Raw genomic sequence first — 27,714 nt, forward strand, 5'->3', positions numbered from 1 at the left:
CTGCACAGTGTGGCCAAAAAAAAAAAAAAGAAAAAAAAATAGTACACAAACATTTTACAATGAATATGAATAAACAGAAAAACAGTTTTTTTTTTTTCTTACAGCTGCTTTTAAGAAAGTGAATTCTGTTACGGTAACAGATGCCCGTGAACATGAATTGGGGGCTCACATACATGACATCGGGGCTGTTTGCGGTAGTGACCAGCACGTAGAGCTCAAATGCTATGTCCAGGATGTTGGTGAAGTAGGGTGATCCTTCCACTGTTTTGAGACCCCTAAAAAGGAACCAGCAACACAGAGTGAAAAGAACCCACAGACATAAATGAAGCTGCAGTTTCCGACACACTTTTCCCCTTTCGAGAACCCTCCTGGAGTGCCTGAACGAGGAAGATAGCATCTAGTGACCGATGCTGCCACGAACGGGCTGAACTCAGTCGTGGGAGAATTCTCAGGCAGAAACTTCCAGAGCAGCCTGCTCACCTATCCCCGAAAAGCTTCAAGGCCATGAGGGAGAATATCAACATGCTGAAGATGAACAAGAGGAAGACGTAGAGGATATCAGGCAGAGTGTTCCGGATGCTTCGAAAAGCCCTTCGGATCTGTGAAGACAACATTTCATTTCGTTTACGGGCAATCAGCTAATTTTCTGCAAAAACAAAAACCACACCCCCCCTTAGCAGATGCAAACTGGTATATCGAGAATGGATAAACCACAAGGTCCTACTGTATAGCACAAGGAACTATATTCAGTATCCTGGGATAAACCACAACGGAAAATAATATGAAAAAGAATGTGTATATATATATATATGTGTGTGTGTGTGTATAACTGAGTCGCTTTGCTGTACAGCAGTAATTAACACACCATTGTAATTCAACTATACTTCAGTAAAAAATAAGTTTAAAAAAACACGCCCTTTGGTATCCTAAATCATATCCTTACCTGACGACTTTCAGGGAAATTAATTAGGAAGACTGGCCTCAAGGCCCTTGACCATCGAACTCCGTGGATGTTAACAGCCTCCAGGGACCCATAGATAATCAGATCAATCAAGGTCAGCTGTGAGAGACACGGGACAGAGGTGTTGGTGCTGCCAGAGGACAGAGGAAGTGACCATGTGGATGCATGTTCACTGACCCAGAAGGACAGTCACGATACGTCATGGAAAAAGGCACGTTTCATGAACAGCATAATCTGGTTTCATAATAGACCGTTAGTAGCAGCTGTTGTTTGAGACTTTACTATGTGCCACGTCCTCTAATAAGCTTTCCATAGATTATTCCGTTTATCTCACCACACCCCTAAAGTGGGCACCATTCCTGGATGGAAATGCTTGAAGCACAGTGAGGGAGATCACGTGGCCCCGGACACACAGCCAATAGGGGGGGCAGACCTGGGACTGGAACCCAGGTAGTCTGGCGTCAGAGCCCCAGCAGTTACCCACACATGGTTACCTACATGCACCCACAGTATACTGTACTTGATTTTAACTTCTCTTCAATTCTGCATATGAGATAGGTTTTCTAGCCTAGCAATGGGGTAGAAATATCTAGACTACAGAAAATTTTTATCATTCCTTATTAAGGTCAGTTTGTGATCCTGAGGACAGGCAAAAGAAGAAGGACCCAGTGCAGTTTAGAAAAATATAAGTTAAAAAAGAATAATCTACCGTCATCAAAAGTATTAGCTCAGTCCCTTTGGTGTCAAGGCATAGAGGATCGAGAGAGAGCCAGCACAGGGGAGAATAAGGACAGAGACACAGAAAGATGCTGGTGTTGGCTGCTGCACTGCATACCCACTGGAGGGAACCAGGGTGACTGTCCCAGGCCAGCATGGATGGACAGATCACCAAGGGTTATGGTATCTGAGGGGGCTTCCCGGAGAAGGCAGTCCCTGACATAATCTTAAAGCAAAGAAAAAACTTTAAAAGGATAAAACTCAGAGAAGTCAAGAGCCATGGCAGGCAGACAGTAAAGGGACTCTCGGGAAGCAGAGGGTCCTGGGGGTGGGGGCAGAGGAGAGCAGGAAGTGACCAGACCCCAGACCGAAGGCAGGTGGCTTTGAGGGCCAGGCTAAAAAGCTAAGTCTTATTCCCAGGGCCTGGGGAATCCAGAAAGTCTTTCAAATAAGGGTGATGGCGGCAAAGGAGTGAGACCCATCCTGGTAACAGATGCAGGACAGATCTGGACGGGGCAACCGTGTCTCCTCACGCAGTTCACTCCATACACCTTTACGGAGCGCCTCTTACGTGCAGGGTATTGTTCTAGCTCCAGAGAGAGAGCGAAGAGCTAGCTAGAGGGTGCCTGCCCTCGAGGGGTGCGTCCTCCAGCAGGAAAGAGCAGCATTGATGTTAAGTATGCTCTCTGGCAGGTGGCGGGACCTGCTCTGGGGAAAACCTAGGTGAGGCAAGGGGCTGAGGATGTAGGGGGAGGGGCAACCGAGCAGCACAGGGAGGAAGGAGACATGGGGGTGGGGAGGGACACAGAGCTTCAGCCACGACGAGGACTTGGGCTTTTTTCTGATGGGATATGGGAAGCCGCTGAACGATCTGAAGCAGGGAGCACGCTGACCGGCCTTAGGACTTGGGCTTGAAAAGCGCGTGTGAGCCCATCATCTTCTAGGCTGCACGCTGGGCGTCTTAGGAGGTGCGGAAGGACCTCCGACCCTGTCCTAGGAGGAGGCCATGTAGCAAAAAGGGCCACAAAAGAGGTACCCACTCTCCCGGACGAAGAGCAGGGGTGCCTTTTTCTATTTTATATACTCTTTATTGTTTGGATTTCTCTTTCTTCCAAAAATAACCTCTCCCCGCACTTTTTTTTTTTTTTTTACAGTTTTCCCACCCATCTCATCCTCCACCTTCCTGTGTCAGGTAACACTGTTTTCTGGACTGAACCCAAGCTGGGGTCACAGGTCTCATCCCAGATTGAGTGTTCTTGCACTGGTTTTTTAATAATAGAAAGTGAAGATATTTCTAAAAAATAAGACCAGACAGATACTCTGTGTATTCTCGGCATTCAGCAGACGTGTGAAGGGAAGTCGGAAAAAAAAAAAAGAGAAAGGGCAAGAAAACACAGTGGACATTCTAGGCCCAAGAGACACTGCACACGGAGGAAGAGCATGCGGGGCAGCAGGCAGCTCCGGCGGCTGGAGTGGAGGGGACCACGTGAGGCACGTTTGCAGGATGGGTGGGTCGGAGGGCTCAACAGTCTGTGGGGCTCACAGAGTTTTTTTGAGCAAGGGAGGGTCGTGATCTGAGGTGTGCTTCTGAGAATTAACCCAGCAGTGGCATCTCAAATGCATGTATCAGGGATCTGAGGTTGAGGTGAGTATGGCAGTTCCTGAAAGGGGAGACAGGGCTCTGGACCACACCGTGAGAACAGAATGGCGTGCAGCAGAGAGAGAACGCGCGGCCACATCAGACCACGGCAATGGTCCCAGTGGGGAGAGGGGGAAACGGTGCAAGAGGCATCCTGAGGGGGTTTGGGGAAGACGGGGATGAGAGAGAACGGAGGGAATCTTGACAAGGACTTGGAGTGAGTGATGGGAGATAAAGCACCACAGACCAATGAAAAACAGCTACGGGAGTTGTGGGATGAAAAGGGTGGGTTTGGTCCCTTTGAGTTTGAGTTGAAACACTGATGGGGAAACAGCAAGTAGGTGGGCACACAGTGAAGAAACTCAGAGGGGAAACCAGTATCAGCTACAGCCTGGGGACCCCTACCCACCAACTGTTCGTGGAAGCTCTGAGAATGGATGGCCCTCCAGGGAAAGAGCATCAAGTAGAAAGAGCAGAGACGAGGACTCTGAGGGGGGTTAACTGGGAAGAACTGTGGTTCGGGCAGGCTGCCTGCTGTGCTGAGATGCTAATTATAAAGTACCCTCAGCTAATCACTGCCCAGGACCCTCTCTCATCGCAGCAGCATTTCAGAGCACATTACCCCTGCCTCACTTGGCATAACGTCTTAGCATATGTCCTTCTAGATTTTTCTATGGATCTCTAACACTCCTTCCTCTTTTAACAAAGATGTGCTCCAACTGTACTGTAACCTGCTCTTTTGGCTTAATGGACCATAAGCATGTCTCCTTGAGAATAGACACGTAGGTGCATTTAAGGCCATTTTAACAGCTGTGGGTGTACCAGGCTTTGTTTATTTCCTATTGTCAGGAAATCCAGCTGTTTCCAATTTTCCAATACTATGAACAACTCAGCCATGACCAATCTTGTGGCTAAATCTTTGAACACATCCTTTTTTTCCTAAAGACCAAGTCCCAGGATTGGAAATCTGGGAGCAAGCACACGCACACCTAAGGCTTTTCGAAAAGAACTGCCAACCAGCCTTCCAGAAAGACCGCTTATTCCTCCCTCGAGTAGAGTGTGCCGGGTTCTGTTGTCAATCTCGGTAACATTGTTTTATAGGCAAACACATGGTATTTTATTGCTGCTTTCATATGTAGTTCTTAAAGTTAAACATTTTTTCATGGGCTTCCCTGGTGGCGCAGTGGTTGAGAGTCCGCCTGCTGATGCAGGGGACACGGGTTCGTGCCCCGGTCCGGGAAGATCCCACATGCCGTGGGGCGGCTGGGCCCGTGAGCCATGGCTGCTGAGCCTGCGCGTCTGGAGCCTGTGCTCCGCAACGGGAGAGGCCACAACAGTGAGAGGCCCGCGTACCGCAAAAAAAAAAAAAACATTTTTTCATATATGCAATTATTTATTTCTTCTTTTATGAGATGTTTTCACCGATTTTGAGCACATTTTTTATTGCAGTTTCTGTCTCTTTTTTCTTTAATTTGGAAGTGCTCTTGATATGTTAAATAGTCACACTGTCATATTTTGCCTAATTTGTGCTTCAGTCATTGTGATCTGCTGGCAGTTGTGCTGATGGTGTTTGCTGTACAAACATTGGCATTATTTCTTTTTTTAAAAAATTTATTTATTTTTGGCTGCATTGGGTCTTTGTTGCTGTGCGCAAGCTTTCTCTAGATGCGGCAAGTGGGGGCTACTCTTCGTTGCGGTGCATGGGCTTCTCACTGCGGTGGCTTCTCTTGTTGCAGAGCATGGGCTCTAGGCATGCGGGCTTCAGTAGTTGTGGCACGCAGGCTCAGTAGTTGTGGCTCGCGGGCTTAGTTGCTCCACAGCATGTGGGATCTTCCCAGACCAGGGCTCGAACCCGTGTCCCCTGCATTGGCAGGCAGATTCTTAACCACTGCACCTCCAGGGAAGCCCCGTCATTATTTCTTGAACCACCCCAAACCTACTGAGTTTCTCTTCATAGTTTTCTCTTCATAGTTTCTACCTCTGACCACAAACTCTCAAAGGCACTCATGAACACTCACCACTATGGTTACCACGATGCAGATGTTTTTCGTATCCTTCCAGAAAACCATCTGAGGAGTGACTTTCGCAAAGTGTACAAGTCTCCCAGAGAATGCAGTCAGACAGAGTACTTCTGCTATCGAGGTAGCCTGTGACAGAAGAGAGAGAGGGAGCCAGCGCCCTGCCGCTCAGAGGCATGGCTTAATTCTCTCTTACCACTCTGACCTCCGACCCCCCTGACACCACCCTGTGAGAATTAGCAATGTCCCTTAATTTTACTGCAAGTTGCAGCAAAATTCCTTGCTGGTTGGAATGCTTCCTTTTTCTTGAGAGGAAACCTGCCCTTGAACCACAACTCCCATGACCCAGCTGGCAGGGCTTCCTTGGGGTGGGGTCTGAATCAGCAGGCAGAGGACCCCCGGAAGGCATTTCCTCAGAAAATGAGGGGGGGCGGTCAGGGATGGCAGAAGCAGGGGCATCCACTATGCTCTCAAATTCCCCACATTCATACTCAGAATAGACACCTAGAAGTTCAGTTTCTCTAATAATAACGCTCCAAAGATGTGTTTCGAAACGCCAGGTCGTTCCTTAGACATCGCTGCCACTGCTGTACCACTGCCTGTATCTGGTTGGTTAGAGGAGAGAACGGAGGCCCCTGGGCCCACTGCAAAGTCCTGACCGTCTCCTCCGTGGGCTTCAGGGCATCAATTCCAAACTCCCCGCAGGCAGCTAGATTTGCAGGCTGTGTGTGCGGCCCATGCTTTGCCTGCGATTGCCAGGAGACGGTACATCCTCCCGAACAAGGGCACTCTCCTCCATTCATGGGGAGAGGAGCATGGCAAAGTAGGACAAGATGGGGAAAGGGACGGTTTGGCTCAGGCGAGGAAGATGGAAAGGTCTGGGCTGAGGATGGAGGGAATGAACTTCCTAAGGGACAGGAGGAAGGGGCTGGGGCTGGGCCCTGAAAGCAGCAGGTGGCACAATTCCCCCATCCCCAACCCAGCCCTCATGAGGCCTGGGCTCCGATATGGGCTGCAGCCCCTTCAAACTTTCTAGCTCTCAGCCTGTTCACCTTTCAGGGGCTATAAAGACTCCCTGTCAAGGCCAGGCTTGCAAAAGGGCCTGGGGCAATCCCAGGACACCCTTGCTCAAGATAAGATTTTCTTGGTAATGCTGAATCTGGCCAAAGCACCCCCCCACACCATAATACATTGGATTTTAGAGGCTTGAAGTACAAATACTGGCTGAAGGAACACTCTGGAACTCAGGCAGCCAAGCCCACGCTGCATGTGACCAATAACAAACAGAAAGGTGAGGACTCAGAGGGAGGCAATGGGCTGAGAAGAGACCCTGTGGACCGCTCACCCTGGCCAGCGCCATGGGGAGGGCAGGGGGGTAGGGGGACCGACCCTGTCCAGGTTTGTGCAGGCACAGTTCTGCTTCTGCAGACTTGGTGTTTGTTTCAAAAGTCACTGCGCTAAACGTCTTCTACCCAGAGACTTCATTAATCGGGACATCTTCATCAGACGGATGTGTGGAAGACCACCAACCCTGAGCCCCCAATGAACCACGCTTCTGGTTTTCACCCCCTTGCGCGGTGTCCTCCCCTGTTGACTCAGGGCTCGGGCATGTGATGGGCTCTGGCTTTGGGACATCAGCAAGTGTGGTGTGTGAGGAGGTGGACGGTGCTTGCTCCCTGGGATGCTCTTTCTTGGACCCCACCCACCCACTGGGAGAAGCCCAGGCCATGCGGAGTGGCCGTGTGGAGGGGAGCACAGCTCCAGCCAGGTGAGCTCCCAGCTGCCAGCCAGACATCTACCGCCCTAGCCAACATGAAAATCTGCCCGGTTGAGCCCAGTCACCTGCAGAATCATGGGAGATAATAAAAGGCTGTTCTTCAAGGCAAGAGGTCAAGGAACTCTATCTGTCAAAGGACCAGACAGTAATATTTTAGGCTCTGCAAGTCATACAGTCTCTGACACGACTACTCTGAGAGGCAAGAGCTGGGTCGAGTCAAGAATTAATGTGAGCAGGTCATCAATTTATTACTTAGACTCATCTGGAGTAGCTGGGTAATTTCATGTATTACTTAAAAGCACCTATAAATAATGATTTATGACTATGAAAAAAGCTGGAAATGTGGCAAGTACAAGTCATATATTACACTATATTATGACATTGTCTACCCGGCGTTAGATAAATACGCTTTTAAAACATCACTTGTCTGTCCAGTTTGTCCCAGTAGGCACAGAAGACCAAAAACTGCCACTCCCTTGCCAATGCCTACTGATGAAAGCATCAGCTCGGCGAGTAGGCAGAATTCTTCCAACCCCTCCCAGCAAGAAAAGTAGGCAGAATTCTTCCAACCCCCCCTCCCCAGCAAGAAAAATAAAACCAAATCCATACTTATTGAAATTTGAGGGGGAAAAAAAAGGAAGAGGCATGGGACCCAACTCATCTCTCACAAAGTCTGGTTAGCCATTCTGTGCTGAATGCTTACCAAGAAAGGCAGGGGGAACAGGGCCGGTTCCTCAAAGAGGGCAAGAGCGAGGTCCCCCCAAATGAAGAAGTAGGTGGCCGCCCGCATTGTCCAGTGGTTATAGAAATGGTAAAGTCTGGAGCAGAGAAGAATAAAGAAGGTTATAAACAACGAGCAGGAGTTAAACAGCACCCCCAAATCCCATCAGAAGAAGTGTAGTGGGAGGTAAAACACAAAGTCCCCTCTCGGGCCACCTTTCCTTTCAATTCTAGAGAGTGAGGGGTAGCATTCAATTGAGCGCACACTATAAAATGCTAACGGAAAAAATCAGGGATATTATCATATCTCAAAGCACATTCTCTTAACAGTCTCAAGCTAGGATTAGCACGCTCCCCGTGGGGAGGTGGTGACCCTAGGATGTACTTTTAGAGGACTGATGCAGAACAAACCCTCATTAGAGTGACCTGTTATTACGTGGCATCAGCCTATCAGGGCATGGTGGACTCGGAGAGATCTCGTGGTCACACGGGTCTCTTCCCATCAGGAAGACAGTCCCCCAGCATCCAGGCGTGAGGTATTCACTACTGCCTTTCAGGCACTGACACTCAGTCCTGATGATAAGAATTTTTTTTTTTTCTTATCTTGAGCCATATCTTTGGTTTTAGTTCAACCCCTAGGGGGTTAGGGAGAAAAAGCTGAATTCCCATGAAAAGAACAAACACGTAAGTCGCGTCAAAAGGCAACAGAAAGGAAAAGGACAAGTCTTCTTTTCATTTAGGCACCTCTAAGTGGACAAATATATCTAGGAGGGAAACATGATGACATGTTTTTAATTTGGATGCTTTATCTCCTGTCCTGGGTGTTATTTACTCATTTATCTGTTCTTAGTATATCTGTTGAATGCTTCCCTACCTGTGAGGTACCATGCCATTAGAACTAAAAAAAAAAAAAGGATAGGATTTACCCAACTCTGTGTGCCATACCCTATATACTTCTCAAAATATTTGTGGAAACAATGCCTTCAGTTTGGGTTCAACTTCAAGCATATGAAGCGCTAAAGGAGAGGTGATTCTAGGGGATAGTTTAACACTTTAATTACCTGACAGCCTGAGGGGATGTTTCAAATGGAACGTTTCTGTTGTACTGAGCGTCAGAAACATAGGCAGCTGCCAGGAGAAGGTCCTCATTGGGAGAAAGTAAGGGGAGAACAACAGTCAGAGTCGGAAAGGATACTTTACTTTTTCGTTGATAAGTATTTATTGAGTATAAAAGGAAACTCCTCTTCACCTCTCCCCTGGTCCCCACTCTCGCCAGACGGAACCAGCATTAATGGTACTGTATGTTCACCTCCAGATGTTTTCCTGAGCAATGAGAGTCCTGCAGTGGGGCTGAGGCACCGGCATGCTTACCTTTCCTGAATTTAAATGTAGGTTCTCAGAGGAGGAAACGAGAACAAGAAAGCACTGAACAGGATATATACATGTACTTAAATGGTGTATTTATACATACATATATAGGGTTATGTACACGAATATATATACACACACACATATATATAAACATAAAATTATATTTAGGCTACTTGATAGTTGGTTAGAGGGATTTTCAAATTTAATTTTGACAAGTAAATTATTGCCTTTCTTGACAATTTTTGAACTTAACTCCTTCTCAAGGTATGACCTCATTCTATACATACACGTAATTTTAAAAGAATAAAATTGTTTTCATATGACACAAAGCTTATTTTTTCACTCAATATATTCTGGACTTTTTTTTCATGACAATACTTATAGATCTAACTCATCCTTTTTAACAAATGCCTCTTCCTTTAGGTAGTTTCCCTTTTTCAATATATTTTGAACACAATTATATTGAATATTTTAATATATATTTATTACACACACGTACTTTTGTACCATAGGAGTGTTTCTGTAGGATAGAGTATAACTTGTGGGTGGAAGGTATGTCATTTTCTATTTTGATAGGTACGACCAAATTGTCTACCCCAAAGTTAAGCATTTTATATGCCTCAAAATAGCACATGATGGCTTCCCTGGTGGCGCAGTGGTTGAGAGTCCGCCTGCTGATGCAGGGGACACGGGTTCGTGCCCCGGTCCGGGAGGATCCCACATGCCGTGGAGCGGCTGGGCCCGTGAGCCATGGCCGCTGAGCCTGTGCGTCCGGAGCCTGTGCTCCGCAACGGGAGAGGCCGCAACAGTGAGAGGCCCCGTACCGGAAAAAAAAAAAAAAAAAAAAAGCACATGAATATACATGTTTTCCTACTTTTCGCCAACATTAATATGATTTTAAATGGTTGATAACATCCAATCAACCAAAGGGGTATCTTGAGATTTAGCTTAATTTGTCCATGACCCGTACAGCTGAGCCCCGCTGGTGATGGCTCACACTTCTGATTCTATATAAATTAGATAAAGAATACATACAAACAGACTAGCTATTTAGACCTCCTTATGTACTTCAGAAGTAAACACAACCTGACTATCCAACTGGTTACCGGAGTTACCTCCTCAAAATAGAGGACATCTTCCTGCCTGGACTGGTATGGAAATCTCTCACTGGTCAAGAAAGTTAATTTTGAAAATGCATGAAGTATTCGGAGAGCTCAAAAGATTCCAAATTTTATATTTAATTTCCATATCAAACACACATAGTAGATATTTGTACACATAGTAGAACGGTGTTTCCTAAATTTATTTCATATTGCAACACTTTAAAAACTAAGTTCTATTGCATTAAAAACACAAACATTCATTATTATGTCTTTTTAATAGACATTTCACCAAAGAAGATATAAGGATAGTAAATAAGCACATGAAAAGGTGCTCAACATCTTTAGTCATTAGGAAAAAGCAAATTTAAGCCACAATGAGATACTACTACATATCCACTGGAATGGCTAAAAGTAAATACTGACCACACCAAGTGTTGACAAGGTTGTGGAGCAACTAAAACTCTTGTTGGTAGGGATGGAAAACAGTGCATTTACTTTGGAAAACAGTTTGGTGCTTTCTTGGCCATTCCACTCCTAAGTATTTACCAAAGAGAAAGAAAGCATACGTCCACATAAAGACTTGTACATCCAGCCCAAGAATGTGGCTTATGCTAGACATGCCATTCCAAAGTTGCACTGGTATACAAATGTTCACAGCAGCTTAATAGCCAAATACTGGAAACGACCATAATGCTCTACAAACAGGTGAATGGATAAACAAAATGTGATATATCTGTACCAGGGAATATTACTCAGGAATTAAAAGGAATGAATTACTGATAAACATAACAAAACGGATGAATCTCAAAATAATTGTGCTGAGTGAAAGAGGCCAACCCCTCCCCCTCAAAAAGAGTACCTACTATATGAGTCTATCTATATAAAATTCTAGAAAATGCAAACCAATCTATAGTTCCAGAAACCAGATCCGTTGCCTGGGGATGGGGCACTTGGGACAGAGAGATGAGGCATGAAGAAACTTTTGGGTGTGATGGATACATTCATCACCTCGAATGTTGTGTTAATATCACAAGTGTATTTATACACCAAGGCTCATCAAACTATAGACTTTAAATGTGTGGTTTAGTACGTATCAATTATAGCTTAATAAAGCTTTAAAAATTGCCCTCCAAAAAAGATTACGGTTTGGATTAAAAACTGATGTGGAACAATAACCCCACAGGTGAATTAACTGCTGTAAGAACCCATCACCCTCTGATTCATGTTCATTCTCAGGGCAATTCTTAAGGGCAGTTTATTAAAACCGAAGAAGCATCATGTAAATGTGTTAAACACTTATCACACATTTTCTTTTACATATTTGCAAAAATGTATTAGAAATATAGTAGAAAATCTAATATCAATTATTTTTCCATGGAACATCTTGAACACTGAGGAACACCGGAGTTCCCCAGGATATGCTTAGAAATCTATTTTAGGTATAAAATGCCTAGCATCAGCAAGAGGTGATTTTTTTTTTAAATGAACACATGTTAATTTTAAGAAAGTTTCATTAAGCCTCAAAAAGCTCATACTGGGACAGCAAAGAATTCTGATATCAAAGTTTTTTAAAAGGAATATTTAAAGCAAAATGTCTCAAAGGCACTACTGTTCCCAATTTTAAAAGATGATGAGGGAATTCCCTGCCGGTCCAGTGGTTAGGACTCCTGCTTTCACTGGCGAGGGCACACGGGTTCAATCACTGGTCGGGGAACTAAGATCCCATAAGCCGCACAGTGCGGCCAGAAAACAAAAAGAACAAGCAAAAAAAATATGATGGTACTAATATCTACCCCCAAAGATGGGTATAACAGACCCAGCAAAACAGTTTGTCCACAAACACGAACAGGAAAAACACGCTCACCAGCAATTCCTCAGCCAGCCGGGCCCTGGGGGTTACCTCCCTCAGACCCCGCCCAGACTCCCGGCATTGAATCTACAAGCACCACGGCACCCCATCCAATTGCCCCCTTGCCAGCTGAACTTATGCCTGTCATGTTTAAATACGCTGACACTTTCATAATAGCTAATTTACCTTTACAGTAACGTTTCAAAGTGTTCCCATTCTTAACTGCTATTATGTTTCTGACAGTCTGTCTCCTTTTAAGATCTCATCTGCTCTACCTTCTGGTTCTTCTTGTCTTCCCTCCCTCCATCCCATTTGTGTACAACTTCTAAGTCTCCTACCCATCTTAGCTTGGGAAGAAGTACTCTCAACAGGCAAACTTACGGTAAATGAGCATTCTCACTTGTATTAAGGCCATTTGTATCTTCCCATAAAATGAATTTTTTTCATCCACCCCAAGAATGTGGCTTATGTGAGACATGCCGTTCCAAAACTGCACATACTTTTCAAGTTTACATGAGAACCACTGCCCATGTCTACCATGAAAATGGCAAAGACCGGATATCAGGCATTTCCCCAGATGCAGCTGATAAGTGGCTTCGTACATCAAAACAGCAGCCCCACCCTAGGGGAGGCCCTGCTGAGCCCCTGGACAGTAGATCTCACCTCTGAGGCAGAATACAATCACCTTCAGACGTTTTGCTTGTAAAGATCCTGTTGCCCAGACCAGTTGCATCAGAATCTCTGGGAGGTGGGACCCAGGATTGAATTTTTAAAGTTCCCGGGTGCTTCCAAAGTGCAGTCAAGATTGAAACATCACTGGTCTAAATATGGTCATTTTACTACTGCTTCTCATAGGTTTTGTATTTTCTTGGCACCCTGACAATAATTGACTTCTCCTGATTTTCTTTCTCTCCTTTTCTCAGGGCCGTGACATTTCCTTTCCGCTCCCCAAGACTTAAAAACGTATTTAAGATGTTTGTGTTTTCTCCTCCCACCCTCCCCACTTTGTATGCCTTCAGTCTGAGGAAGGTGAATAACTGAAATCCCTCTGGGTGAGAGGGATTTAAGAGGGAGGGAAAAATGGATTCCAGAAGCTCTGGCGGACAGCAGTGAAGTGTAGGAATAAACAGCTGTAAGCGCCAGATACCTTTAAATCAGGCAACAGGAACCTTGACAAAACTGAAGTTGTTGATAGAAGTGCTTTGCAAAAGCCAATATGACTTGCTTAGATATAGAAGAAAATTAACATAAGGTAAAGAGAAGTTACCATAAATTTCAAGTAAAAAAATTCTTCCCTGTCTCAGTTTTTCCCTGTGTCATTACAAGCACTATACCTTCTGTCTGTCTGTCTGTCTGTCTCTGTCTCCCTCTTTCCTCCCATAGGTTATGGGCACTCTGATGTCCAGAATACAGTAGGTCACTGCTTTCCCATGCACCCCCATTCAAAAGCTTCAGGAGACTTCTCTTTGCCTGGAGTGCCCACGGAATCAACCCCCTGGCTTAGCACTTAGGGGCCTCACAATCTCCCCTCTATCTTGGATCCCTCACTTTCCCTGCAGGAACCCCCTTCTCTGGCCCAGATTGGTGGACTGACTATCCCACTCCCACACCTGATCCCTTGCTCGCCTAAAACCAGGAACATCCTTTCCATTTCCATTCACGGGGACCCATCTCAAATTTCACTCTCTCCACGAGGGCTGCCCATACCAGCAGCTTCCATTTCCATATGGGAAGACGGCCAAGGGAAGCTTGTGAAGTATATGGTGAGCATTCCACACAAAGAAGTGGCTGAGGGTAAGCTGGGCACGGCAGCTGAGGCAGGAAAGGTGAGAAAATAGGGCGCCGCTTGGTGTGGGTATAAGCACCTCATGTCCCTCTGTGCAGAAAGCGACAACCTCCTGGCCAAGGGCAGCCTGAACATGTGTTTTCTTTGGCCCAGAGAGTGCTTTCTGGATGCTGGCTACTGAGTCAAATTTTTTAAAAACTGGAGCAGACACAAAAATGTGAACTTCTGGTTTCTCTTCAAAAGATCGTAACATCTGGCCATGTTGGCTTGTCTTGCAGTAAGTTTTTGCAATGCACCCTGATACTCAGTCTCCTGAGCAAATGCTTATTATTTTCCCCAATTCTGTGGGTCAGCCGGGAAGTCATTCTGGTCCAGGCCGACTTAGCTGGTCTCTATGGTCATCTGGGGCTAGATGGTCTGCAACAGCTGCACTCACACATCTTGGCCATGTGCATCACACAGTCCCAAGAGCCCCAAAACAGGGTGATCTAAGAGTTGGATGAACAGGTTTAAAAATAAGAACATTCAAAAAGAAGCACAGGAACATTCACAAAGAAGCACAGGAAGTATCAAGAGGTGATCACATACAGTCACAAAGAAACAGCACAGGACACCGGCTCTCAGCCGTGGCTGCACTTTCAATCCTTGGTAGCTTTAAAATTGCTGTTGCCTGGTCCACACCCAGACCAATTAAATCAGAATCTCAGGGCAGCTACATTTCTAAAAGCAGGTAATGCTGACCAACAGTAAGGCTAAGAATCACTAGCATTGGATTATTTCTTTTTCAAAGCTGAAAGTGTTGGTCAAAGTACCAGAATGGGTGGCCATCTGAGTAGCAGCCAAAAGAAACTCCAGGCAGAAAAGGGTTCTTAAAAAACTGCTTTAAAGGAGAGGGTGGAAATGCATTTCAGGTGACTAGGCAGTTTCTTATGAAGTGACCCCAAACTAACTTTTAAAAAGGTTAACCCAGTCATACTGGCTACCCAGGGTCCAAGGTCAGAGCTTCAGTTTAATGACCCAATTATCCCTGTTCTGCTGAGAAGTACCTGTTGGTACCAGGCTCTTCACCTGTTACGCCTGCTCCCCTGGGGGAGGTCTTTGAAAGATACTGAGACATAAATAGCTGGCCCTTGCAGGCATGCATTAAGCCAACGCCTCACACAGGACTCAGCCAGGACTCTGGGCTGTTTTCAGACCTCGCATTTCTTGAGGTCTCAAATTATTAGTTTTTTACATTCTTCTCTTATTTTGAGAAAGAAGCATTAAGTACACACACAGAGAGACATGGACAGTCTCAAGCTAAAAAAGATTTTCTTGCCATAGAAGATGGGTGATCACTGTCAGTTCCACCATTTTGCAGAATGAGGGGAGCAAGACCTGGGTTGGGTCAGAGCTGGGGACCAAGAATCCTTTCCCTCCTCTCCTTGAACTGCTCTGCCCTGCTCGTTCCCTTAAGGGACAGGGACATGGTAGAATCCACCTGTTGGAAGTGGCCAAGTCCCTTTGGGATGCCAGCAGGCCAGGCAGCAATGACCGGGGCAGGGATTTTACACCCCACCTGCCCTGTGGACCGTCCTGAGTAGGCTGCAGGGGCCATACTGGCACAGCAGCCCAGAGCTGAAGGGGCCACTCAAGAAGAGGAAGACAGCTAAAACACCCTTCAGCTCCCACCCACTGGCACAACCAAAGGAAATGCAGCACATGTGAAAAGCCTACGTGTGCCAGGCACCGTGTCCTGGGCCTGAGGGACACGGTCTTCGAGACTCCTCCGAGATGGGAGTGATTTACCATCGCCACTTTACAGAGGGGGAAACCAGAGGCTTTCAGCGTCTTGCAATTCACAGCTAAAATTTCCTGAAGCAGAGCCGAGGCTCTTTCCATTGGAGCCTTGCCTCCCTCTCCACTCTCTGAGTTCTTATCCAGCGAAAGGAAACAACCCAAGAAGGCCTCTTGAAAGCCCCAAGCCTTCCAAAGCTCAGGCTGTCGGAGGGAAGGCAGAGCTGAGCGACTTGTGCAGTGCATCTGCTTGGCCCGCAGGGATCGGAAGGGCCAGCGCTGCATCAGCACTCCCAGCGCCACATCCTGCAGCCTTCTTCCCGGGCGTTTCCCTGCAGCAAGACCCTCGCTTGTTTTCCTGCCGCCATGGAGCGCCGTGCGGCGGGCACGGGCCACCCAGACCCGGGGGCGCGCCAAACGGGGACAGGACCCCCAACACGCAGCCCGGGCCCCGATTCCGGCTTGGCCCCCGTCCGGGGGAGGCGGCTCCGGGCGGGCCTCTGGGTGCAGGCTTGACAGCTCCCGTAACGACCCTAATGTGCGGGGTTGCGGCCTGGGGCAGGGCGCCTCTGCGCTCCAGCGGCGGTGCGCTTCCCGCACGCGGAGCGCCCAGAGGACCGGGAGGACCCAGAGAACTGAGGAAGCCCGGGGGCGGAGGGGTTCCGCACCCGCATCCCCGCCCCGGGGCCCTCGTTCCCCCAGCCGGCGCTGGCTGGGCCCGGGGTCGCTCTCCACCCAGGAGTCCCGGGGACGGTGGGCGCGGAGCCGGGGTACTCTGCCGTCGGCGCGCGGCCACCAGCCCTCGGGGCGCCCTTACCTCCTGGGCCGGCGGCTCCTCGGGGGAGGACGGGTGTGGGCGATGCAGCCCAGCGGCTCGGTGGGCCCCGGGCATCGCGGCGGCGGCGCGCGGAGCGGGAATGGGGGAAAGTCGGGGCCGCGGGCAGCGGACTCTGCCCTCGGGCGGCAGCAGGCCGGGCTCGGCGCGCTCCGCTCGGCCCTTCACGTGACCGCGGTGGGGCCCCGCGGACGGAGGACTGGGGGCGGGCGCGGCGGGTCTCGGGCTCTGGGCCCTTCCCGCCCGGCCTCCGGGTTCTTGCTGGAGCCGGGGGCGGAGACTTGGTCCAGCCGGGGTCGGGGGCGGGGCGCGGATCCGGGGTGCCCGAGGCGAAGGGGGTTAGAGGCCAAGCTGGCAAAGGGTCCCAGCCGTGTGCCCCGGGCGTGTCACTGAGCCCGGGTTTCTGTATCAATAGAATAGGAACAAGACCTTCCTCCCAGGGTTGTTTCGAGAATTAAATGAGTTAATACATTTAGTGGCTGCCACTGGCAGGTGCCCAGTAAATGATGGTTTCCTCCCAGTCCTAGTAGAACCCCCTGGAGAGCTGGGTGTGGACCCAGAGAGAAGACACCTGGGGCAGATGCCTCCGGGGAGGGGCTTGCAAACCCTCCTCCCTTCCCCCAGTCCCAGCCTGGACAGGAACTTGGGGTTACAGAGCTGCTGAATTTTTGAAAGAAAGCAGAAATCTAGATTTTCATGAGGGTGTTCCTGATTTTTATTAATGTTGGTCATGAATTTAAAATAATGATAATAAATACTTGCAAGCCAATTCTTAGATGGGCTTTGGCCTGGAGGGCAGGTGGTCCTCAGCTCCTGTACCAACGAGCTTCACTGACACCTCCCAGAGGACGAAGAGGCCAGGCAGGGCAGGGACTGGCCCTGGTCACCGAACAGGAGGCATGGTGTCCCTCTGGGTTCATTAGAACCCTGTGCTTTGTTCTGTTGGATGCCAAGGTCCAGCACTGTGGCAGGCAGAATTATCTCCCCTGCCCCCCCCCAAAAAAAATTCCACATCCCAACCCCCGGGATTGTGAAGCTGCTACTTTATTCCTCTATAGAGACTTTACAGCTGTAATTCAGGTTACTAATCAGTTGACCTCAAAAGAGTGATTATCCTGGATGATCTAAATTGACCCAGTGAAATCACATGAGCCCTTAAAAGCAGAAGAGGAAGGCTTTCCCTGGTGGCGCAGTGGTTGCGAATCTGTCTGCCAATGCCGGGGACACGGGTTCGTGCCCTGGTCTGGGAAGATCCCACATGCCGCGGAGCAACTAGGCCCGTGAGCCACAACTACTGAGCCTGCGTATCTGGAGCCTGTGCTCTGCAACAAGAGAGGCCGCGACAGTGAGAGGCCCCTGCTCGCCGCAACTAGAGAAAGCCCTCGCACAGAAACAAAGACGCAACAAAGACGCAACACAGCCATAAATAAATAAATAAAAATTAAAAAAAAAAGCAGAAGAGGAAGGCAGAAGGGGTGGTGAGAGATGAAACTCGGGGAAGGACTCAGTGTGCCTAGTGGGTAATGCTACTGCCTTGAAGACGAGGGGAACTACAAGGAACTGAATCTGCTATCAAACTGAATCTGTCATCGATTTGAATGAGCCTGGAAGGGAATTCTTCCCAGAGCCTCCAGAAGAGAACACAGTGCCTTTATTTCAGCGGTTTGAGACTCAGAGCATAGACTCAGAGCTAAATGGATGTTCGTTTAAGCCCCTAAGTTTGTGGCACTTGGTTACATTGCAAGAGAAAATGAATACAGGACACTGGCCTTTCAATGCCAGATTCAAGTTCTTGCAGTGAGGCTGGCCTACAGCGAGAAGGTCAGGTGGCCCCAGTTCCTTAGTAGACACACCAGGCATTGCATTTGCCACCATCCACCTCCTCTGGTTGTTCCCTCTCAATTCCAACATCACACCCTCTGGGAGGCCCTTCCTCAACTTCTCCCAGCCAGTGGATCACTTCCTCTCTGTGGTCCCACGCTCTTCATGAAAAGAACCACATGGTACCTCAGTTCCTCTATTTATATATGCTGTCCTGCCCCACTAGGCCACAAGCACCTGGCAGAGGTGAGGCAGGAAACCTTCATCTTTGAATCCCCAGCTCCTAGCACGGAGCAGGCACATGGTAGGTAAATGAAATCCAAGAGCAGAATCCATACGAGCTTGTAGCCAGTGACCCATGTCTACACGGTGTCTGAAATAATTACTTCTTATAACTGTTTATTGTGTGGATTGCCCTAAAGCTCTCTGCATGTTCTTGAGAAAAGACAATGATTCTATTTCTATCCAAAGTCGTGACTTACGGAATGGTTGTTTTACAGTGGGGTCTTTTCAAATGGCTTTTCTTTGATACAGTGTAAATGTGTGCATTGTAAAGAGTAGAAACAACTAATCAAAGCTAATCGTGGTCAGTGAGTTTAGGTGAGCATCCTTCTCCACATCTCTCTACCTGCACACACTTTAACACGCATGTATGCAGCTCTGTGCAAATGAGATTACATCCCACCCTGCAGACGCTGCTGACCTTGACCTTCTATCTACATCCTTCCTACCCAGGAACCCAGAATCAGGCCAGGCCTCCACCCATCTCTCACTAGAGGATAATTCTGCCTGGTTTAGGCGAATCCAAACGGGATGTTTTCCTGGCAACAGTTACCAAGGAGAGTATGCGACTTAAGGTAGCTCAACCTGACTAAAAAGAAGCAATGGGCTTAAGAAGAAAGATTTCTTTTTCTCTCTCCCCTCCCCTTCTCCTATAATTGTAAATTTTTAAAAACCCAAAAAACATGTATTCCTAATGGCCACTGGCAACGATCTTGCAGCCAGCCTTGGGTAAGGATGATTCTGAGGACGGCGGAGCAGAGAGATGCAAGTATCCAGGTCTCTGAGGGCCTTGGGAAGAGGCTGCTTTTTGGTACTTCCATCCTTAGAACTGTCTAACCTTTGCACTGAGAATTATGTGAGCTATATTATAGGATTCAGGAGACAGAATGTGGTAGATCTGTATGGCTGACAGGGAAAAAATCTGCAACATAGTACATGGTGGTAGTACCCTGCATGGAGTTTGATATCTTTTGTATACATTTTTTAAAGGATGCACATACCTATATTTTCTGATAAATGAATAAAATATTTTCCTGGAAGCATAATCAGGAAACTAATCAGCGTTTACCTTCGAGCACACAGCTGCAACAACAAGGGGTAGAAACATGAAGGGAGAGGGACTTTTTCCTCTTATTTTATACTTTTCTATAAGGTGTCATTTTTCACTGTATTTCTATCTTACTTTTATGTGTTCACACATGGTAAGATCAACAGGGATGTGGGATGGAATTTAATCAGCAATTTTGTCTGTTTCATGAAAAAAATATTTTCTGTAATGGAAAAAATTACAACTCTGGTCCTTATGTCTGAAAACGCCTGTTCCTGGCAGCATCTCTGCTGGTGGGGACAACACACCTCCACAGGGTGAGAAGGAATCCGATTTAGAAAGCACAACCTTTAGAGGCCAGTTAACACAAAGCACACCCTATTACAACCCTTTGAGGTACTGTATTGGTTTGCTAGGGTGGCCGTAACAAAGTGCTACAGACTGAGGGGTTTAAACAACAGAAATCTGTTTTCTCACAGTCCTGGAAGCTAGAAGTTCAAGCTCAAGGTGTTGGCAGGTTGGTTTCTTCGGAGGCCTCTCCCTTTGGCTTGTAGATGGATGTCTTCTTCTCCGTGTGTCTTCACATAGGTTTCCCTCTGTGCATGTCCGTGTCCAAGCTTCCCTTCTCCGTGTGTCTTCACATAGGTTTCCCTCTGTGCATGTCCGTGTCCAAGCTTCCCTTCCCTTTCTTATAAGGACACCAGTGGTTACTTGCAAGGTATTGATGGAAACCATTCCACACCACTTCCAGAAATTTCCATTCAACAAATACTTATTGAAAACCTTTTGTTTTCCAGACACTGTATCAGATGCTTGACAAATATTCACCCTAATGACCTCATTTTAACTTAATTACATTTGTGAAAACCGTAACTCCACATAGGGCCACATTTTGAGGTGCTGGGGTGTTAGGACTTCAGCACATGAATTTGGTATGGGGGGGATACGATTAGGCCCATAACAGGTATTGGTTACCATCCCCACTTTAGAGTTAAGGAAACGGAAGCTCAGAGAGGAGAATCAAAAAAGGAGGTGAAGGAGTTAGTCATGCAGGTATCTGGGGGAACAGTATGCCAGCCAGGGGAACTGCACATGCAAATGTTCGTAGGTAGCACCGAACCTTGTGAGCTCAAAAAACAATGAGCAGGGACTTCCTTGGCAGTCCAGTGGTTGAGACTTCACCTTCCAATGCAGGGGGTGCTGGTTCGATCTCTGGTCGGGGAGCTAAGATCCCAAAAGCATCGTGGCCAAAAAACCAAAAACATAAAACAGGAGCAATAATGTAACAAGTTCAATAAAGACTTTAAAAATGGTCCACATCGAAAAAAAATCTTAAAAAAAAAAACAATGAGCCGAAAAACAAATGAAACAGTGAGCAGGCCAGTGAGATGTAAGAGGTAGAGGAGAGCTGACCATGCAGGGGCTCTGGGCACTGCAGATTTGGAGCAGAGGCATTGCATGGTCCACCTTCTGATTTCAAAGGCTCACTTGGGCTGCTGTATTGAGACTAGAATGTCATGGACAGATATGGAAGCACAGAAACCTGATAGGGGCTATTGCAGTATCTCAGGTAAGAGATGATGGTAGCTTGGGTGCAGTGGTAGCAGTAAGGTGAGAAGAAGTTTAATTCTGGTCATATTTTGAAAGTAGAAATGTTGATGCAAATAATCAATAAACAATCTATAATAAGAATAGAAGAGAGTTTTATTTGAGTCAAACTGAGGACTATAGCCTGGGAAACAGCCTCTCAGTAGCTCTGAGAGACTGCTCTGAAGGGGTAGGGGAGGAGTATATATACATGATTTTTTTTTTGGCTAGGAAATACACGTAGTCAAGCATACATCTTGGTAAAAGATTACTGCCAATCACAAAGAACACATATCACAACTTAATGATTTTAGTGCCTTTCTATGTAAGAGAAGATGCAAAAATCTGGGGTCATTGAAATTCTTTCTGAGGTATGCATCTTAACTACCTAAGGACCATCTATTCAAATCACAGAATGACCCATCCATTTTTTTTTCCTGCATTTCCCTCAGGGGGTACTCTAGGTGGGCAACTGCAGTGGGTTGCTACTTATCCCTTTGTATTACTAGATGGTGGGCGATTTCTTTAATGGTTAATGCAGATGTATAATGTATGTTTGACAGGCCATAAGACAGGCTGTTTTAGTTAGCATAAAGTTCAAGGCACATCACGTATAAGCCAGAATGACTTCCCTGTACCTCAATATGTGAAGAGTTCTTCCACTAGAACCTACAGGATTGACGAATAGATTGAACAGAATATGAAAGAAAGAGAAGGTTTCTGAGGGTTTTTTTTTCTTTCTTAAAGGCTAAGCTACATACTTAACTGTATATTCCAATTCATCAGAGTGTGTCATAATTATTTTTTCCCATCTCTTTCACTCTGCACTAAGCTGTCTGAGGGCAGCTATTGTGCCGTATTCACCTCTATATTTCCAATACCTACTGCAACATTCAAGAAATATTTGCTAAGTAAATGATCATTAAGCATGGCAGACTTGAATTCACATTGGACCCGATACTGTCTTTATCATCACCCTAGTAAGATAGGTTTCATCTCAAGTATGAAAGTCCAATTGCTGATATCTATAGAGAGGCTAGGTCAGGCCCGTGCTCTAAAAGAGTTCAGGCTCCATGTGCTGGTCTCCCTTTCGTGACTGTATCTGTTTTCTATTGCTGTGTAACAAATTACCACAACACACAGTTATAATCTCAACTTTCCATGGGTTAGGGGTCCAGGCACATGGGTCCTCTGTTAGGGTCTCACAAGGCTACAACCAAAGCATCAGCCAAGCTGTAATCTCATCTGGAGGCTGCACTGGGGAAGAATCTGCTTCCAAGCCTATTCATGTTACAGGCAAAGTTAATTTCCTTGTGGTTGTAGGACTGAGGGCTCTAGCTTTTTGCTGGCTCTTGGCTGGAGGCATGCTGCTGTTCCTAGAGGCTACCCATATTTCTTTACTATATAAGCTTCTCCAACATGTTTGCTTACTTCATCAAGCCCACAACGGGAGTCTTCAGTCTGTTAAGAAGTTTTATATCACATAAGGTATATCACATAAGGAGTGACCTCCCAGCAAATCACAGATCAGCCCATACTCTAGGGGAAGGACTTAAGACATGAACTTCAGGAGTGGACATTGTTGGGGGTTACCTTAGGGTCTGTCCACCAGAATGAATTTCATCATTAGAATTTGTTTTCCCTCTAGCCCCACAACTCTGACCCAGTGTTACTTGTGGAATAGAATGGCTCTCTAGACCTTGCTGTCCAATATGGTAGCCACTAGCCCCTTATGTGACTAGTGTGACTGAAGAACAGATTTCTGAATTTTTAAAAACAACTTAATAAAATTTAGTTTAAAAACCAATACTCGGACTTCCCTGGTGACACAGTGGTTATGAATCCGCCTGCCAATGCAGGGGACACAGGTTTGATCCCTGGTCCAGGAAGATCCCACATGCCATGGAGCAACTAAGCCCATGTGCCACAACTACTGAGCCTGCGCTCTGGAGCCCGCGTGCCACAACTATTGAAGCCCGCGTGCCTAGAGCCCATGCTCCCCAACAAGAGAAGCCACTGAAATGAGAAGCTCACACACCACAACAAAGAGTAGCCCCTGCTCACTAGAGAAAGCCCGCACGCAGCAATGAAGACCCAAAGCGGCCATAAATAAATAAATAAATTTATTTATTTTAAAAAAGATACTCAACTCAGATATTGGAGAAATTTTTACATGTGTTTGAAACAATGTGGGTACATGAATCTAATTTTTCAACTAACTTTTGTGAATTCTAGAAACTGATCAAGTCTCTCCACCGAAAATTTAGTGTTCAAATTGAGATGTGATGTTAATTATAACATCTACACCAGATTTCAAAGTCTTAGTATAAAAAAAGAATAAAAGATCTCATTAATAGCTTTTCTGATTACATGTTGAAAAGATAACATCCTTTATGTATATTAAGCTAAGTAAAATACGTTATTAACAATAATTTCATCTGTTTGCATTTTTTTAAATGGGTTCCCAGAAAATTTAAAGTCACATATTTGGCTCGCATTCTGCTGCTGAGAGAAAATACAAAGAGGTTGAGCTGACCATGAGGTTGTAGTTAGCTAATAATAATAAATCAAGGCAACATCTGATGAATGCCAAATAATAAGTATGGTAGGGGTTCAGAGGAGGTAACTGTGGGGCTATCCAAGGGCGGGGCAAGTCTTCACCAGCAGGCGAGAGCGACGAATCTTTAAATTGCAAGAGCTGCGCGGCAAGGCGCGCCGGGCTCTCACGGCCCGCGCCCCGCCCCGAAACGCGCTGCGCCTTTTGACCCGGCCGCCGCGCCGTAGGCCGCGCTGCAAGCCTGGGAGCCGCGATGGCGGACGTGTCCGAGAGGACGTTGCAGCTGTCCGTGCTGGTGGCCTTCGCCTCCGGAGTGCTCGTGGGCTGGCAGGCAAACCGGCTGCGGCGGCGCTACCTGGACTGGAGAAAGAAGAGGCTGCAAGACAAGCTGGCGGCGACGCAGAAGAAGCTGGACCTGGCCTGAGATCCCCGCGCTGTCGGTCCCCGCCGGCCACCGCGCGGCCACGTCGAGGCCACCTCGCCTCTCCGGCGCGGGGCTCCAGCCGAAGCCAGGCTCGCCACACTCTCTCCGCTCGCAGTGCCGGGCTCTTGCCGGAGTCGGTGAGCAGTACTTACAGCGACGCCTTATGGGGAGACTTCGGGGACGGCCGGATATCTTGGGACAGGAGGGTCTTTGGAGAGCCCACAGGAGGTGACTTGTCCCCCCAGGCACCAGAAAGAGGAGGAAGTTCTGTTTTCCCTAATAACTCACATTTTGGTATCGTAGTTCACTGCGTGTGTTTAACGGGACTGTCTTAACCGCGTGCAAAGTCGTTGCACCTTGGCAACATTAAGCTTCAAAATGGAAAATACTGGAAAGAATAGAAAATGAAAAAAAGGACCGTGGAGGTGTTCCTACCACCCCCTTCCCCCCTCCCCACATCAATTTATTTTTTAAAATATCCTTGGTAGCACCATAGTACATCTTTGCATTCATGTTTTGTCATCTCCAGTCTAAATTCTTAGGTCCTTGGCAGGCTGGCAATGGCTTGAAAGTCAGGAACCTTGAGTCTAGTCCTGGCTTTTTCATCAGAGCTCTGCAAATTTACAGGATCGCAGTTTTCTTATCTGTAACACCAGATCTTCTTGTTCATGGTTTAACTAAACAATAGAATAATTTGAAGTTAACCATTACGTATTCCTAATTTTTATTTCTCTTTTCTGTTTCCAACAGCTTGTTGAAGATGGATATAGAGAACTGGACAGAAATAGTTTCTCCTTGCACTTTATGAATCAATTTTATTTTTAAAATAAAAAAATTAAACATATTTGAACCTTTTATTAAAAGGAAAAGGAGTATCTTGCCTCCCATGCAGCTTACTGAATTAAGAGATTTGATCCTCAAAACTTATAATTACTGTCTTTGGTCAGCTATCTTGTTTTCTAAAGAATCTATGCTGGTTCCTTGGTACAACTGCAAAGCAAAGTTGGTCTAGGAACCACTATGATTCCCTTTGGTTAGCAGTTTTGCTGGACCTATTCTGGAAAGCAAACGGCTATGTAAAAATAACTGAGGTAAGGGTGATGTATGTAAGACCTTTGCACATCTGAGGCTGACAACATACTCCAAGCACGAAGTATAAGTTTTTACTGACAAAAGTTTCATTTGTATCATTATGGAGTATACATGTGAAGGAGAAACCTCATTGAATAGACCTTAGTGATAAATCCCAACTACAGTTGACCCTTGAACATGGGTTTGAATTGCACAGGTTCACTTACATGTAGATTGTTTTCAATAAATCTATATGTAAGTGGACCACTGTCCACTTACTATCCATGGCTGGTTGAGTCTGTGCCTGCGGAAACATGGATAGGAAGGGCCAACTGTGGCGCTTGAGCAGCCTTGGATTTTGGTATCCGTGGCAGCTCCTGGGGTTCCAGGATGATATCCTCCGATGATACCAAGGGATAACTGTGTCTGAAAATCAAGAGTGACCAAGTCCCAGGTTATTTTTGATTTTCCAGGGGTGTTTTCTAGAACACTGCCCTTGCTCATTCCTATAAAGATTAACTTTGTTTCTCAGTAAATTTAGGATCAGCTCCGTATTAACGTAAGAAAATTCGGGAAAGTTGTTTCCACAGAGAGCTTTTTTTTTCTTCCATTTTAGGAGGGCCGTTATGCTTTATTACTTCCAACTTCATTTGCATTCTGTGAATGCAGTACTTAAGGACCGAAATGTTGGTTCTTAGAGCGCCATTCCATCTGGGCTGCAGGTGGCTGAAGTATCTGAGTCACCATTCATCACTGAGGGTCAAAGAGTTGAGGCTCTTTGAGACAAGGTAGGTTTCTTATGGCACATCCACGGTGCCTCCAGACTGTTGGTATGTTCCTGGTTAAGCATCTAGGTTATGACCAGTTCTGCCCGTATGGGCCTGTTCTTGTGCCACGTTCCTGGTGGACCTGGTCTTTCCAATGTGACTCCTTTCCCATTACTTATGTGCATCACCCGGACACACTCGTCTCCCTCACCTGTCTCACCCCAATGTTCTGTCATCCTGCCCCTCTGGGCCTGTGCTGTTCACCCCCGAGACCTGTCTAGTCCTTACGCGGTTTTCAGCCACCCTACACCACTCAGTCTGCCCCTCGTTTTCTGCCTACTGCCTCTTCACACTGTGCCCATGTGTTCCCAGCCCTGTGGTGGACAATTCCCCCCGACATTGCCTCTCACTGTTTCACGTCTAGCTGTCTACCCCTTGCCCTACTTAAATGTGTTTGGTTTTTTCCCTGAAACTGTTGGCTTACATGGAGATGTTACATTTTCCATGTTAACCACTAGTCTGGAAGCTGTTAAATTCTTTTTCAGTATCTCCTGTGAGACAGCGGTACAAAGTTGATATACATTGTAACACAGAGTTGATATACATTGTAACACACTGATGGAAGAAAATCATAACAAGTTTTATGAAATAGCTTGTTCTCGGGAGAAGCAATGGCCATGGTTTGCTTTGGTTTCGGCTACCTCACTTCAAAACGGTCTTGTAGGTTACTCTGATTTTCGTAATGGCATCAAGGGATGACAACAGAAGCAGTGACTAGTGCTAAAGCGACTATACTGAGCATTACAAGTCAAAAGAAATGTAAGTTAATGAAAAAGAAGGCAGCTAGCTGAGTCATCTCACTCCTTACGGCGTGGTGAATACCTAAGCGGTATTTCTCAAACTTGAAGGTGCATGTGAAACACTGGGGTATTGTTAAAATTTAGATTCTGATCCTGTGGGTCTATGGTGAGGCCTGAGAATATGCATTTCTAACAGTCACCCAGGTGATATGGATGATACTGATGCAGGAATTATAAGGAATAAATGCTTCTCACGCTGAATAGTGTACAAAAATGTATAAAATCAGAGCATCTTTCCACTCGAGATGAACAAGAGTAATAAACCTTTTTTGCACCCTTCCTCATACATATATACACGTGTAGGGGGTTTATTTTGTTTATTTTTACCAATATAGAGTTTTACCATCTTCATGACCCTGTAACTTTTCCATTTAAAATATGGAAATCCTGGGCTTCCCTGGTGGCGCAGTGGTTGAGAGTCCGCCTGTCAATGCAGGGGACACTGGTTCGTGCCCCGGTCCAGGAAGATCCCACATGCCGCGGAGTGGCTAGGCCTGTGAGCCATGGCCGCTGAGCCTGCGCGTCTGGAGCCTGTGCTCCGCAACGGGAGAGGCCACAACAGTGAGAGGCCCGTGTACCGCAAAAAAAAAAAAAAAAAAAAATGGAAATCCCTATAAAGTAGGTAGATTTTTAAAAAAATTTTTATAGACATATATAAAATAAATAAGGATTTCATAAATGATGGGTTGTCTTTAGTGTAGTTTTTTTCTTTTTGCTTACCTCTAACAAGATCACTTAGAAGTAC

General features: G+C 46.5%; 2 protein-coding genes across 2 annotated transcripts in view; one reads left to right on the plus strand and one right to left on the minus strand.

Annotated features, from left to right (window-relative positions):
* Positions 1 to 16,686, minus strand: part of LOC309834248 (two pore channel protein 2-like) — a 38,136-nt gene extending 21,450 nt beyond the window's left edge. The window contains exons 1-7 of the mRNA XM_082672886.1: positions 16,535 to 16,686; positions 8,894 to 8,976; positions 7,816 to 7,930; positions 5,336 to 5,464; positions 944 to 1,060; positions 481 to 599; positions 174 to 275 (exon numbers count right to left, since the gene is read on the minus strand). Of these exons, the coding sequence (XP_082529012.1) occupies positions 174 to 275; positions 481 to 599; positions 944 to 1,060; positions 5,336 to 5,464; positions 7,816 to 7,930; positions 8,894 to 8,976; positions 16,535 to 16,609 (740 nt within the window). The 5' untranslated portion in view covers positions 16,610 to 16,686. The remainder of the gene's footprint in view (positions 1 to 173; positions 276 to 480; positions 600 to 943; positions 1,061 to 5,335; positions 5,465 to 7,815; positions 7,931 to 8,893; positions 8,977 to 16,534) is intronic.
* Positions 16,687 to 24,082: 7,396 nt separating this feature from the next.
* On the plus strand, positions 24,083 to 25,128 carry MTLN (mitoregulin). Its single transcript, XM_082672053.1, has 2 exons — positions 24,083 to 24,408; positions 25,022 to 25,128. The coding sequence occupies exon 1, from the start codon at positions 24,101 to 24,103 to the stop codon at positions 24,269 to 24,271; it is 171 nt and encodes a 56-aa protein (XP_082528179.1). The 5' UTR covers positions 24,083 to 24,100; the 3' UTR covers positions 24,272 to 24,408; positions 25,022 to 25,128.
* Positions 25,129 to 27,714: the final 2,586 nt, after the last annotated feature.

This window comes from Grampus griseus, assembly GCF_964374135.1.
Source record: "Grampus griseus genome assembly, chromosome: 15".
Taxonomy (NCBI): Eukaryota; Metazoa; Chordata; class Mammalia; order Artiodactyla; family Delphinidae; genus Grampus; species Grampus griseus.